General features: G+C 41.8%; 1 protein-coding gene across 1 annotated transcript; it reads left to right on the top strand.

Moving 5' to 3' along the window:
* Positions 1 to 46: 46 nt before the first annotated feature.
* On the top strand, positions 47 to 12,698 carry LOC146430371 (serotransferrin-2-like). The gene is made up of 18 exons (XM_085076018.1): positions 47 to 474; positions 1,978 to 2,112; positions 3,618 to 3,781; positions 4,129 to 4,228; positions 4,650 to 4,826; positions 5,007 to 5,169; positions 5,276 to 5,340; positions 5,973 to 6,130; positions 6,603 to 6,789; positions 7,227 to 7,375; positions 7,585 to 7,675; positions 7,979 to 8,047; positions 8,305 to 8,487; positions 8,768 to 8,924; positions 9,628 to 9,710; positions 10,526 to 10,710; positions 11,102 to 11,288; positions 11,576 to 12,698. Exons 2-18 carry the CDS (start codon positions 2,061 to 2,063, stop codon positions 11,623 to 11,625), a joined length of 2,220 nt encoding a protein of 739 aa, XP_084932144.1. The 5' UTR covers positions 47 to 474; positions 1,978 to 2,060; the 3' UTR covers positions 11,626 to 12,698.
* Positions 12,699 to 12,741: the final 43 nt, after the last annotated feature.

The raw sequence follows: 12,741 nt of genomic DNA, 5'->3' as shown, positions 1-12,741 counted from the left end.
GGGGCCAGGGCCCGTGAGGGGAGCGGGCAGTGCCGGGAGCCCTGTGTGAGGGGACACTCCCTGGGATTCCCGAGCGAATACGGGGCGTTGGGAGGGGTCATTCCTGAGGGGAGGCCCGGAGTGAGGACACTGCTGTGAAGCTGTTCTTCAGATGGGGGGTTTGATCTGTGGGGAGGGCTGTTCTTTGAGCGAGGGGGAGAAAGGGGCCGTCGTTGAGACGGTGTGGAGAGGGGAACAGGGCCGGCCCAGAGGGGACGGGATGTGGGGACATTTCCCGGGGGATGTCGTGTGGAAACAGGGTGGTGGTCCCTGAGGGTTTGTGCTGTGGGGATGAAGCTGCTCCACAGAGGAGTTGTGGGCTGTGCCCACAGGGAGGTGAGCTTTGAGGAGGGGGCTGCTGCTGGGGAGTTCAGGATGCTGCAGGATGAGGCAGGTGGGGTTCAGCTGCTTCGAAGCACTGCTGTTTATGGACAGGTACGTTATTTGCCCTAGGTATGGGAGCACCAGGAATATCAGGCCAGGGATTTTAGGGAGAGGATACAGGACGTGGGACAGACACAATGCCGTTCCTTCAAGTGAGATGTGTGGCAGGGTAGTGCAGTAACATCTGTTCCTCCTCTGGTATCCCTTGCCTGGATGTTGCCTGTATGTCTGCCACCCAGAGAATTTTATAGAGATTATTTGGTTTTCCACTCTCTGATATACATCCCTAGTTGAATAAATGCTGTGTTACTGGGAAGTAGCTAATTACCTCTCTCTGATGGTGACAGGGGGGTAGTTTCACAGGGTGAATCAGTAGGAAAAGAATTCCAGAGTCCTGCCACTGTGTTTCCGCATCCTCAGTGCTTTAGGACATGGTCCTCAGGCAAACTGATTAATTTAAATTTGTGATTTATGTTTGTTTATTTTTCTTACCAGGCCTAAATGAAGTCTGCACCTTCATGTCATTCTGCTTTTTTTCACATCACCATGGGCAGTAGTATCTGTATAAGTATATTAGACATGTACAGGAAAGCCTTTTATTGTTAAATATATAGAATTTGAGGGGATATCCAGATACAGCCCTCATGAAACAGTAATATTATTAGCTGACTGAATTGTTGGAATTTACATACCCTGTACACGTTAGTGGGATTGGCAGGAAGTAAAACCTCAAAAAAGGTGGGATTTGGTGGTGTTAGGTGCTTTGGTACAAGCCTTGCAAGAGCCATTAGCTTTGATGTGCAAGTGCACCCCACTGGTGGGCCTGACAGACAAGTTTCCCCAGAACTGACTCAGAAGTGATTCAGAGGTTAAGCTGTAGTTAAATGTAATATACTTGTTTATAGTGTAAAATATATGTCACAGACTAAACTGATTAATTATCTGTCCTGATCTAATCTTTCTCCTTGGAATTACAAGTAAATATGTGGACATGTAACTATTTTGAAATTACTTTTGTCATGTGTCTTGTTCTTAAATTTGTGGGGGTTTTTTAACATCTGGTAAGATTATATAGACAGCCCTCACTGAGAGATAAAATGCTAAGGGTACCGAGCTGTGCTGTGCCTCACCTATGTACAGGTGAGCCAAGTCATTACTTAGTAGATAAACCATTATCAGGTAAAGAAAAATAAGGTAAGAAGGACTCTTCAGTATTCTGTAGAGAGATATGGTCAGTAGTTTGGACAATTCACTTAGCTTTAGATACCTTTTTTGTAAGTTAGATGTAAGCCTTGCCCATCTCCCAAAGGCATTTAGGTGCCTTTTGAAACAATGGAAGTACTACTTATTTTTAAAACAGAGACTTACATTTCTTCCTATGTCTGATCAAAGCAATGCAGAAAATGCATGGATATTTTCCATCTGCGGGTAGGACAGGGACACTGGCCCTTTCTCCTTTTCATACAAGGATATACCATCCTCTGACAGTCTGTTTGTTTTCTTAAATCTTAGTTTATCCTTGTTGATGTCTAAAACCCCCTTGTTGTCTTCCAGAAGCTTTGGTCATCACTGTGGAATTCCTGGCATGAAAAGGCAGAGCGTCAGGGTAGAGAGAAGATCCTTGCTGAACTGCTGTAATGATGAAGACAGTGATTTTAATTGTCCTAATCATCTCTTTGCTGGCTTCAGGTAAGGCTGATGCAGAGAGGGAGAGAGAAAGGCTGCCTATGGGTGGGTGACATTCAAACTAATATATGCTTTGGTTTTGTTTTCCTCTGTGCAAAGAAAGAAGTTGCAGAAAGAGCTGTGCCTGTATTTTTTCTGTTTCATCATTGGCAGATGGTGACCCTGTTAGTTTTGAAGCAGCTTGAGACACAACTTCCTTAGTAATTCAGTGAAGGTTTGTTTCCTTTGAGTGGTTGATATCTACTCACTCATTAACGGGGCAAAATGAATCAGTGGACCTCAAGCTGCTCCCCTCTAAAACCACAGCGGGTTCTTCTTGGAATTGTGCTGAATTAATGTCAGAACAAGTGGAGGACTAATGTCTGATGCTATGCTCAAGGAAATAAAAACTTCAATGATTTAACTGTAAACACTACTATTCTAGGCAATATTTTTGTTTAGTATTAGTAGTTCTTCAGAGAGTCAAATGTTTAAACATCTGGAAATGACAATGTTAGAGATACTGTGGTGTTTTCTGTGCATTCAGTTCTGGTTTTCATTACATGGCTTAAGATTCTTCCGAGTTACATAACTGCATGCTATTTTGTATACAACAATCACTTTTTTTCCCTTACATGTCTAATGTCTTCTTGGAGATGCATATGATGATATATTTGAATTAGAGTAGAATGCATTTCAGAGAAATAATACCAGACAGAATAATTTAATCCTAGAGCAAAAGAGGAAATTTTGTTGACAGATCTTGATTCCTTTAAGATGCAACTTTACAGTTGGTTTAAACCAACCAAACGTCCAAGTCCTTCTGAAAAAGGAAGGTTAACCTTCACTTCCACTCTTATTCACATCTTGGTGTGTGAAAGCAGCAGAGGAAACAGCAGAGCAAAGGTTAAAAGAATGGCCTCTATTGATAACCAAGGGCAGCAGTAAAACTTATAAACCCTGGGGAATGCATGTTTAATTCAAAATTAGAAGGTCTGTGCTCTGATAAAGTCACATCCCAGTTGACTTGTTAGGAGTAAAACTGCACTCTGATAACAGGAAGATCGTTACCCACACTGTAAGTGCCACTCCTTCTCTTGCTATCCCAGCAGGGAAACAGACCATAGCCATGAACACATCCTTACTTTTGGTTCCACCTCATTTTGGGTGGCAGCCTTACCTAAAATTCACTAAGGTTGGAGCAAGGAAGATTCTAAAGCAAAAGATCTTGCCATAAGGATTCTTGAAAAATCTGTCTAAAACTATCTGTTTGTTTCCAGTCAAGAGGAAGCAAAGAGAAATAGTTAAGGTTCAGCAGCAGATGTCGTCCTCATGTTGGGCAAAAGTGACCTTTGTTGGATGTGGGCACATCATTTGGGTGCCTCTAAGTGTGTGGGTATGAGTGAGCACAATCAAGCCACTGGGAAGTTAAATAAAATAAAATAACTTCTATCTTCCATAAGGTGTTAAACTGAGGGGTTTTTTTTCATGAAATCCTACAAATCTTGACTTCTTTTTTGATCCTACAGGGAAGAAATTCCGATGGTGCACCCTTTCTGACCTGGAACAGAGGAAGTGTGCTGAGCTCTCCAAAGCACTTATGGCTGTGCTGCCCCTCACTACTGCCAGTTCCTTTACTAGGATTTCTTGCATCAGAGCCCACAATACATATGACTGCATTGACAAAATCAGGGTGAGTTCACAGAGAGTTTTAGACTGATCTTGTGTCCAAATCCTCTTTTGGAAAAATAACTGGTAAGCAGTATCTATGGGAGAATAAAATAATATTTAAAAATTGGAATAATAGAACTGCTCATAAAGTACAAAATCACTTGAGAAGCAAGAATTAAATCCCATGTACTATTTTACCCCAGTTAATGTCCTTTCAATCTCCCAGAAATAAGAAAGATCCTTGGAAATAAATGGACAAAAGCAAACGACTAAATCAAAATTTGTTCAGGCAGAAACTCTGGTCTTGAACCTTCTGTTTGTTTCCTTGTGAACACACTTGTTTTTAAGGGTTTTACTGTTGTTTTAAAGGCAAATAAAGCAGATGCTGCCTCCTTGGATGCTGGAGATGTTTATTCTGCTGTAAAGCTGTATGGTTTGGCAGTGGTGGCAAAGGAGATCTATGATCAAGGTAGGCTGGTAAAGCTAAAGAATAAACTGTACTTCTGATATAGCTAAGAAATTACTTTAGATTTCTTGAAAAGAAAAGTTAATATGTTTTATTAACTTTATAGGAATATGGAGGAGGCTAACAATTGTTTCTAAAATACTTAATGATGATGAATAAAATACCAGTGGTGCTTTGTACCTGGTAGCCTTTCTGCCTGTGGTACTGACACTGTGGTACAAACTTGCATTTTTTGTTTGACAAGGTACCATGTAACCAGTATATGGTTAAGTTCCTGGCACAAGTACCTACATTTAATTAAACCTAAGATAATTTCTTCTTTAGCCATGTTCACAGAAGTAGTTCAACTCCTCTTCACAGATGGAAGCTGCAGGACTGAGATTTATATTTTTCTTGTTCTGTTACACATTTTGTGCTATTGCAGGAAATTGTGTGTTTGCTGTGGCCGTTGCCAGACGAGGAACTTTAGATATCCAGAGTCTACGAGGTGTGCGCAGCTGCCACAATGGAGCCAGGTGGACATCAGGCTGGAATATTCCACTTGGCTTTCTCCTTGCAAGAAATGATCTTTCCTGGGATGAGGCGCAGCCTCTGAGCCAAGGTGGGTGAGATGAGCCTTAGGGCTACCTCTGGCCACAGCAAAAGTAACTGAAGTGCCAGCAGATGTGGGATGAACTAGTTATGGCCATAATATATTTGGCCCATTTCCCTTTTATGATTTTTTTTCGCATTTGACTTTTTCCTTTTCTTTTGTTTTGGTTTCTTCCTCCTACGCCTGCAGCAATCAGTGAGTATTTCAATGCAAGCTGCATCCCTGGAGTTGGTGTTGCTGCTCCCCGATTGTGTGCTCTCTGCCAAGGACAAAAATCCTATGTCAGAGACAGGAACCACTTCTGTGAGACAAGCAGTAATGAACCCTTCTATGACTCTGAGGGAGCCTTCAGGTGAGCTCTGGGACACTCTGGCTGAATTCACCTTTGGGGGAAAAAGAACTTGTAAGGGAGGAAAGACAGGTGACATGTTAATAGGATGACATTTGTCTTCCTGCAGGTGCTTGAAGGATGAAGTGGCAGATGTTGCCTTTTTAGATCATCTAAGAATTATGAGTGCCACAGGTAATCTTGAAAACTCAGATTTCTCTTAATTCTTCCTGTGTTCTTTCTTGCATGAGAGTTTGGGGCATATCTTTTGTTGTTTCCAGGGAAAATTCAATCCCTGCCAGCAGTTCAGGGGTATTTCTTGGCTCTCCACACAAGTCAGAAAGAAATAGAGCAAAAAAGTGTAAGTGAGCAATGATTGCTCACACGAGATTGTTAGAATGGGAGCAGACAGGTGATTTCATTAAAGTCTGTGACAGAGCTGTCAGTATTTGCTTTGCCTGAGGTACAAGATTCCTTTTAAAATTCAGTGTATTGAGCTGCATAACTGTGAAGTTCCTGTATACCCGCCTCATATTTTTAACTTAGTTGTGCTGTTTACCAAAGGTGCTTAGCAGTAGCATTTGCAGGTAGGTGTTTTTAAATAAACATATTTACAGGCATACAGCTTAAAGAGTATTTTGGAGCAGCTCTGGCTGAGGTCCCTCTCTTTGTTAAGGGAAGTACTTAACAAAGACAACTTTCGCAAGAGTGCTTGGTCCACTGTGCTGTCTGCATAACCTTTAGCAACCTCCCCTTATATTTCATCTCTCTGCCTGCTGCCAAGCTGTGGCTCCCTTCACAGATTCACAACTGTCTTCTTGTTTCAGAGTCAGAAAAACAACAATATGAGCTCTTGTGTCCTGATGGGTCCACAGCTGAGCTGACTGAATACAGCACCTGTAACCTGGGCAAGGGGCCTGGCCGTGGCATCATAACCCGCAACAACTTCCAGAAGATCACCAACAAATTTCTTAGCATGATCCAAGTGAGTGAAGCTATACACTCCAGACACAGGTTTTTCTTCCATCTTTGCATGGCAATTATGACCTAGTTTGCCTTTTTTCTTTAGAAATTTATAGTTAGTGTGAATAAAGTGCTAAAATTTGTTTGTTCTGGGGAAGGATCTTGCACTGGCTTGTGCAAGCTTTTAATTTTTTCTAAAGTGTTCTTCTTTGGGAGGCTGAGAATAAATAAGTAAGAAGGGGAAGATGCTGTAACACACAAACTGGAAAACGGCTAGTGATATTCATCCTGCCCTGGAACTTGAATCAGTTTTTATGTAGCTGAGGGAGACTTGGATACTCAGGCAGAGCTCACCTTTCTTCATCACTTTTTCTCTACTTATAAATAGCATCTGATATCTTGACCACTGATATGAAGGGAGGGAAGGCTGAGGCTGCCTGTTGCTGGACGAACGAGTGGATTTGTTGCAATTAAAAGTGTTGTTCTTGTCCTAGCGCCTCTTTGGGCGAAAAGGAAAGGAAAGAGCCAGATTTGAACTCTTCAGTTCAGCACCCTTTGGGGGAAAGAACCTGCTGTTCCAAGATGCCACTCAGCATCTGCAGCTTCTCGAGGAGCAGTTGGAGATTGCCTATGTCCTTGGTCTGGATTATGTAGCTCTCCTTAAGGGACTAGGCCATGAAGGTGAGAACCCTTCCAGAGGACTGTAACTGAGGAAAGAGAAGAAAAAGTTTGTCGCTGTTGAGCAGCTAGCAGAGTAATGAATGCATCAGTTCTCAGTGGCAAGAAGGAATGACCTTTATTGTTTTGATTTCATCACATATATAGAGTTCTCAAAAGTCACCCAGATTGGTCAGTCAGAAGCCTTCCCCCAGGCCTGATTGGCCAGGCCTGCACTGCCCAAGTTCTGGGACACTGTTCCAATAACATCCAAACTTTATCTTTATTTACAAAACACAAGAAAACTTCTCATGGGAAAAACCTGTGCTAGCCACAAAAGTTCTCCTTCCATGTTATTCTTCCCTGCCAAGCACAAAACCACAGACCTAAACATCCCCTTAACAAATAACAGATTGGTGCACTGATAACATGATCTCACTGTGCTTTTCCTTCCATTTCAGGGAGCTCTTTGGACAACAGCATTGTGCGCTGGTGCTGCATCAGCGATGCTGAGCTTCGCAAATGTGAAGAGTGGGCACTGAGCATCAAATCTGACCCTTTAGTCTGTGTCCAGGCAACTTCCATGGCCAAATGCATCGAAATGATTAAGGTAGGAGACTCCCTCTGGTCAGGGTACAAGACTGCACAGGGTATATATGTCCTTGTCTGAACTAAAGAGAGGAAAAACAGCTTGAGGAATAAGTGGGAATGAGAGGGAATTTATGCAGGGGAATTTCCAGCCAGTGGAGAAGTCCAGCTGCTTGGATACACAATTCATGCCAATCCTGGTTTTGTTATTCTCTCTAATGCTGCTGGCAGAGTAGTGAGGCTGATGCGGTCACCCTGGATGCAACACATGTCTACATTGCAGGGAGGTGTGGACTGGTGCCTGTAGCTGCAGAATGCTATGGTGAGTTCTCATGTGACCTTATCAAGAAGAGAGGGACTCAAAAAAGTACCATTTAGAATATAGTTAAATTTACACAGTTTGTGATGTTGTGTGATGGAAGCAGGAGTCAGTATAAAATGTCCAAATACTCTTCATAGCTCTCCCACTAACTGGCTCTAGCATTTGGTCTGTTTATTACATCCCTTTTGTTAAAGGGACAAAGATGACATGGCTGAAGAGGATCACAAGAGTTTTGAAAGAGTACTGCCATGTAAAAGGAATGCCAGCAGTTGCATGATCCTTAATGTTTATTTCTCTTTCCAGGGGGAGATTGTGCCACAGCAGCTGAGACCATGGAGAAAACAGGGAAACTAATTCATCTTAAGCACAAAGGTAACAGAAACTTTGAGAGGGCATAAGGTCTAGATTTTCCTGAGACTGCTCTAGGGTTTATGTAGAAACGTATTTGCAGGTTGGTTTAAAATAGCATTTTCTGTGCAAGGACAAGGGCTTTGTGGCTAAGCAAAGAATGCAGATCCTGTACAGTAACTGAAGATACTGTGACAAGATGAGGGAGGGAAGGAGGGGGCTGTACCTGTCTAGAATACTTAATAGCTTTGGTATAACTGATTGTTGTCATTGTTTTACAGCACTACCACCCGTTTATGCTGTTGCCCTAGCTAAGAAAAGTACCAAACAGATTCACATCCATAACCTTAGGGGAAGGCGATCCTGCCACAGTCACCTATACAGTCCTGCAGGATGGTTGCTTCTGTCCAGACACACAGTTGGAGCTCAGAAGAATGATACTGAGAACTGTAATATTAGCTCTGGTAAGGACTGCTCTGGGTTATTTGTTAACTAGACCATGAAAATCTGAAGCTCTAAATTTGGGAGTAAAATCGTGATGGGGCCATGAGGATCTGACCATCAATGGATGACTATGGTCTCAGAGGGTGTTGAAGCAGCTTTTCCTCATATCTCACTATGTGTCACACCATTTAGCCCTCTTCTTACTAACTCTTAGGATGGAATTCTATTCCTGTCTTTTCCCGTATGTGAAGAGGCTTTGGAATGCCTTGCCTTAATCTCACTTCAATTTTCTTTACTCAGCTTATCAGAATTACTTTTGGAAAGGCTGCATGCCAGGAGCAGACAGAAACCTGTGCAAGGTGTGCATTGGAGATGGTGAGGTGGAAGGAGCTCGAGTGTCCAGCAGATGTGCTGCAAGTCACAACGAACGTTACTATGGCAATATGGGAGCACTCAGGTGGGCTTTTCATGAGAGTCAGAAATGCTGAGCAATAGCCAGAACTGGCTTATTATTTTGCTGATCTTTTTGAAGGATTTTTCCCCCCTATTTGTTAAGAATTTGGCTGTATAAACTTTTGCTAGTGCGTGTTTTGTTTTGGTTGCGGTTGCTATGGGATGTTCAGCTGACTGATGATTTTAAATGGTCATGAAACCATTTCCTGAGCAAGGCAATGCTTCCAAACATGTAAGGCTTAGAGCATTGGTGCTGACTCATTAAGAGATGGGATTAAAGATAGTTAGAAGATCAGAGAGGAGAGGTGATGTGGTAAGAAGCAGTGTAGCATACAGGAGATAATTAAACAGAGTGGAGATATTAAAAAAATAAATAGTTGAAGACAGAGAAGATTATTAAAAGTGAAGGCATTCTTATGAAATATATATAATGCATTTAGTTGAGTTCCATTCTCTTTCCTGCCTAGGCATGGGTGAAGGTGCACATTGTGCCACAGCTTTGACTTGGAAGCTGCTGTAAGGGCTAGAAAGGGTTGTTTTAGCAAATCTCTATAGTGAGATCACTAACGTGTTCCATGTAACAGCCAAGTGATTACAGATAGGAGGGATGCTTCCAGCTACTCCAGGCTTAGCTTCAGATGGCTGTCCAAACGTCAGTCATCTTGTAGTGCTGTCTTTGATCACTTCCTGTTTTTTTCTTGCACTAGGTGCCTAGTTGGCAATCCCAGTGGAAGAAGCTTTGGAGATGTAGCTTTCCTGGAACACTCTAACCTGCTCCAGAACATAGAGGGTGAGATGCAGATATTCTCTTTTCCTTTGAGAATGTTCATTAATGTCAGTTACTTCCCACAAAGTGACCATCACTCGTGAGGATCAGTCTTTACAGGTTTAAGCTAGGTCCATGAAGTTGTGATTGTAAATGGAAAATTGCAAGAAGCTTTCTGCATGTAGGTGTTCCAGTAAGGCTCAACATTCAGACACTGTAAGAGAGGGAAGAAGAATCACTGAGTGCAATGATTTGTGTTGGAGTAATTAATCATCCCTGGAGACTGCACTAAATTTTTGGAAAGCTTAAAGCAAGCTAAAGGCAAACCAAAATATGCTTTTCATAGCATGAAGGAGAAAAGGAACCCCCACTTAAGCACACTGAAATTCTATTTTAGGCAATTTCACTAACAGAAGAGACTTTTCTAAAAGAAGAATCTCTCTAAACTCAAATGAAGGTATAAGGGCCTGGAAACCTACAGGAATTCATGCAGCAATGAGCAGTTTGTTTGGGGAAGCAAAGGGCATGCAGGCCAAATTGCTTTGTTTTCGGAAAGGGATCTGGTTACAGATGCAGATGAGACATGAGGCATGCTGTTCATATGCCTTGATTTTATTCTAGTTTTAGTTGATAGGTGCAGCTTAAGTTCACTGATCTCAGTGAAATCAGTACCCTGGTCCTTATGCATTCCTAAGAAATGACCACATAGCACACTGTGTTTGTTTTGAACCCACTGACTAAACTTCTTCCTCTCAAGTTTTAACATTTTATATGAGATTCACTCTATCTTCTGCTTTAATATTTCAAAAGGATTTCCTTTCATTACATTTTCTTTTCAGATCTGGACAGCTCTGGTTGGGCAAAAGGTTATACCCCTCTTGACTTTGAACTGCTGTGTCCGGATGGAACTCGTGCTGCAGTCACAGAGTGGGCAGGCTGTAACCTTGGCCCCATTCCCCCCAGCACAGTCATGACTCGACCTGTCACTGTCACTAAAATCTCTGACTTTCTACTGAAATCCCAGGTATGACAGGTAACAGGGAAAAGCTTGGCATGTTACCATTTGTTATGTACAACTGCTGAAAATCCATTCAAGATTAAAAGCTTTATATACTACATACATCAAGTATCTTCAGATCCAATACTAAGAATTAAAATTGTACATTGGAGATTGAGAAATCAATCATTTGGATTCTCTAAAGGCGTATTTTGGCACCAGTTCTCATTCCACAGAGGCCATACTTTTGTTGAGAAATAAGGTACTGCAAAACTACATATTTTTGTACAAAAAAGTACAGTGCTAGGTAAAAGTTGAATGTTCTTCCTGCTAGATCTTGCTAGAAAATTGAGGGTTATCAGCTTAACCTTGCTATTAATGATCCAAGCAGTGAAACCTGTATTTCTTTTCTGTTCAGGAATCCCTGGGAAGAAAACTGGATTCTGAATTCCAACTCTTTCAGTCATGGAAGTATGGTGAAAGTGATCTGCTTTTCAAAGACACTACTCAGCACCTTGTCCATGCAAGTCATCTGAGCTATCAGGAAATCCTTGGAGTGTCTTTCGTTCAGCTGGCAGAATCAGTGTTTAATTGCACACCTGCAGGTAAAGTCAAGCAGCTAATTCTGAGTTAGAAATGCAGCAGGCAGCCTTCTGTGCATGGTTATGGCCCTTTTGTTTAGACTGCATGGAGAAGAATGTTCTACCTAATCCTGTTAGTAACAAATTTCTAAGGAGTCCTGTGTTAGACTCCTGTGAGATTAAGTTGTTAATTGCAGTTCAGAAGGGGAATTTGACCTCTATTCTGCTGTTTTAATAAATAGTATCTGAAGAACTTACTACTTTTAAACCGTATAGCATCGTTAAGTGTATATTTTCTTACTGATTTGTAGGCATCTTGGACTTCTGCAAACAGGATATCTGTGCATCCTCATCCAACTGACAGCTAATACAGAGGCTTTGCAGGACACATACAGCAATGGCCATTGTTGCTGAAAACAAGGAAAATGTGCAAGTGCAACCTATCCAAACCAATTAGCAAGGAAACAGTTCTCTCTAGAAATGTGTGCTGAATACCTTCTTGTCTTTTTTTTTCCAGCAGATTTTATGTTTATGATGATGTAATACTACTCATATGTCACCCCTTTCTTTTTTGGAGCATGGCAGCATGGGGAACAGCACAACCAACAGCACAGAACTAGGATCAGCATTCTTGTGGGAAAGAGCAGAGCCAGTACCATGGACTAAAATACAGACTGTCATGTGAGGCACAGGTTAGTTGGTAGCATTTTGCCTTGCTCATCTTATATACAGTTTCCATGCAAAAATCCCCAGTTAACGTATATTTTAGTAGCTGCAGCATTGTCTTCCTGTATCTTGATTTTGGTTGCAGCCAGATAGTCCCTGCTGAATGCACATATGCATTTCTTTTTAACCAAGGATTTTTACTAGTAAATCAAAACATTTCTCTCTCACAAATAAATGTATTAAGACATTTAATAGCCAGCAGAACTGGTTGCTTGCAGCCTTAAGGTGAAGAAAAGCAGTGGTTATTCCTCCTTGTCATAACTTCCAACCATTACTTTATAGTACTCTGACACTTTGAATTTAGGATTCTATGAAATGTCAAAATATTAAACAGCGTAAGTTTTACGAGCAGAAACTGCCTGAACATGATATGAAGCTTTTTAAACAGAAATCGTCTGTTCATCATCTGTATCATGTATTGGCCCAATATGGTGACAGACTCAAATCCTCGTACACTGTTGCAGCCAGCAAGCTGTAGCCCTGAAGGAGGAGGGGAAGAGCAGGATGCTTGTTTAGGTCTCTCAGGCTCTCAGGTGTTCTTGCCTTTCTTTCCTGGAGCTTCCATGCCATCTGCGGGGCCTGTGTGACACTGCACTTGGGAGAAGGGAGTTTTAAGAACACGGTGACGAAATGCATCTGGCAGCTTAGCTTTGCCAAGAGCAGCATGCAGCTGATCAGTGATGAATTAAAAATCTGGGTTATACAGAAGATTTTATGGGTTGGGAGGGCAGAGATGTTGTTTTCTGACACA

This window comes from Lichenostomus cassidix, chromosome 15 (genome assembly GCF_008360975.1).
Source record: "Lichenostomus cassidix isolate B80296 chromosome 15, HeHo_3.0, whole genome shotgun sequence".
Classification (NCBI taxonomy): Eukaryota; Metazoa; Chordata; class Aves; order Passeriformes; family Meliphagidae; genus Lichenostomus; species Lichenostomus cassidix.
Note: the sequence above shows the minus strand (reverse complement) of the source record. Positions and strands in the feature narration are given on the sequence as shown.

Coding starts and splice junctions, on each gene's coding strand:
- LOC146430371 (XM_085076018.1), top strand. CDS start 2,061: ATGATGAAGACAGTGATTTTAATTGTCCTAATCATCTCTTTGCTGGCT. Junction 5,170..5,275: donor GACTCTGAGGGAGCCTTCAG/GTGAGCTCTGGG, acceptor GTCTTCCTGCAG/GTGCTTGAAGGATGAAGTGG. Junction 10,711..11,101: donor ACTTTCTACTGAAATCCCAG/GTATGACAGGTA, acceptor TTTTCTGTTCAG/GAATCCCTGGGAAGAAAACT.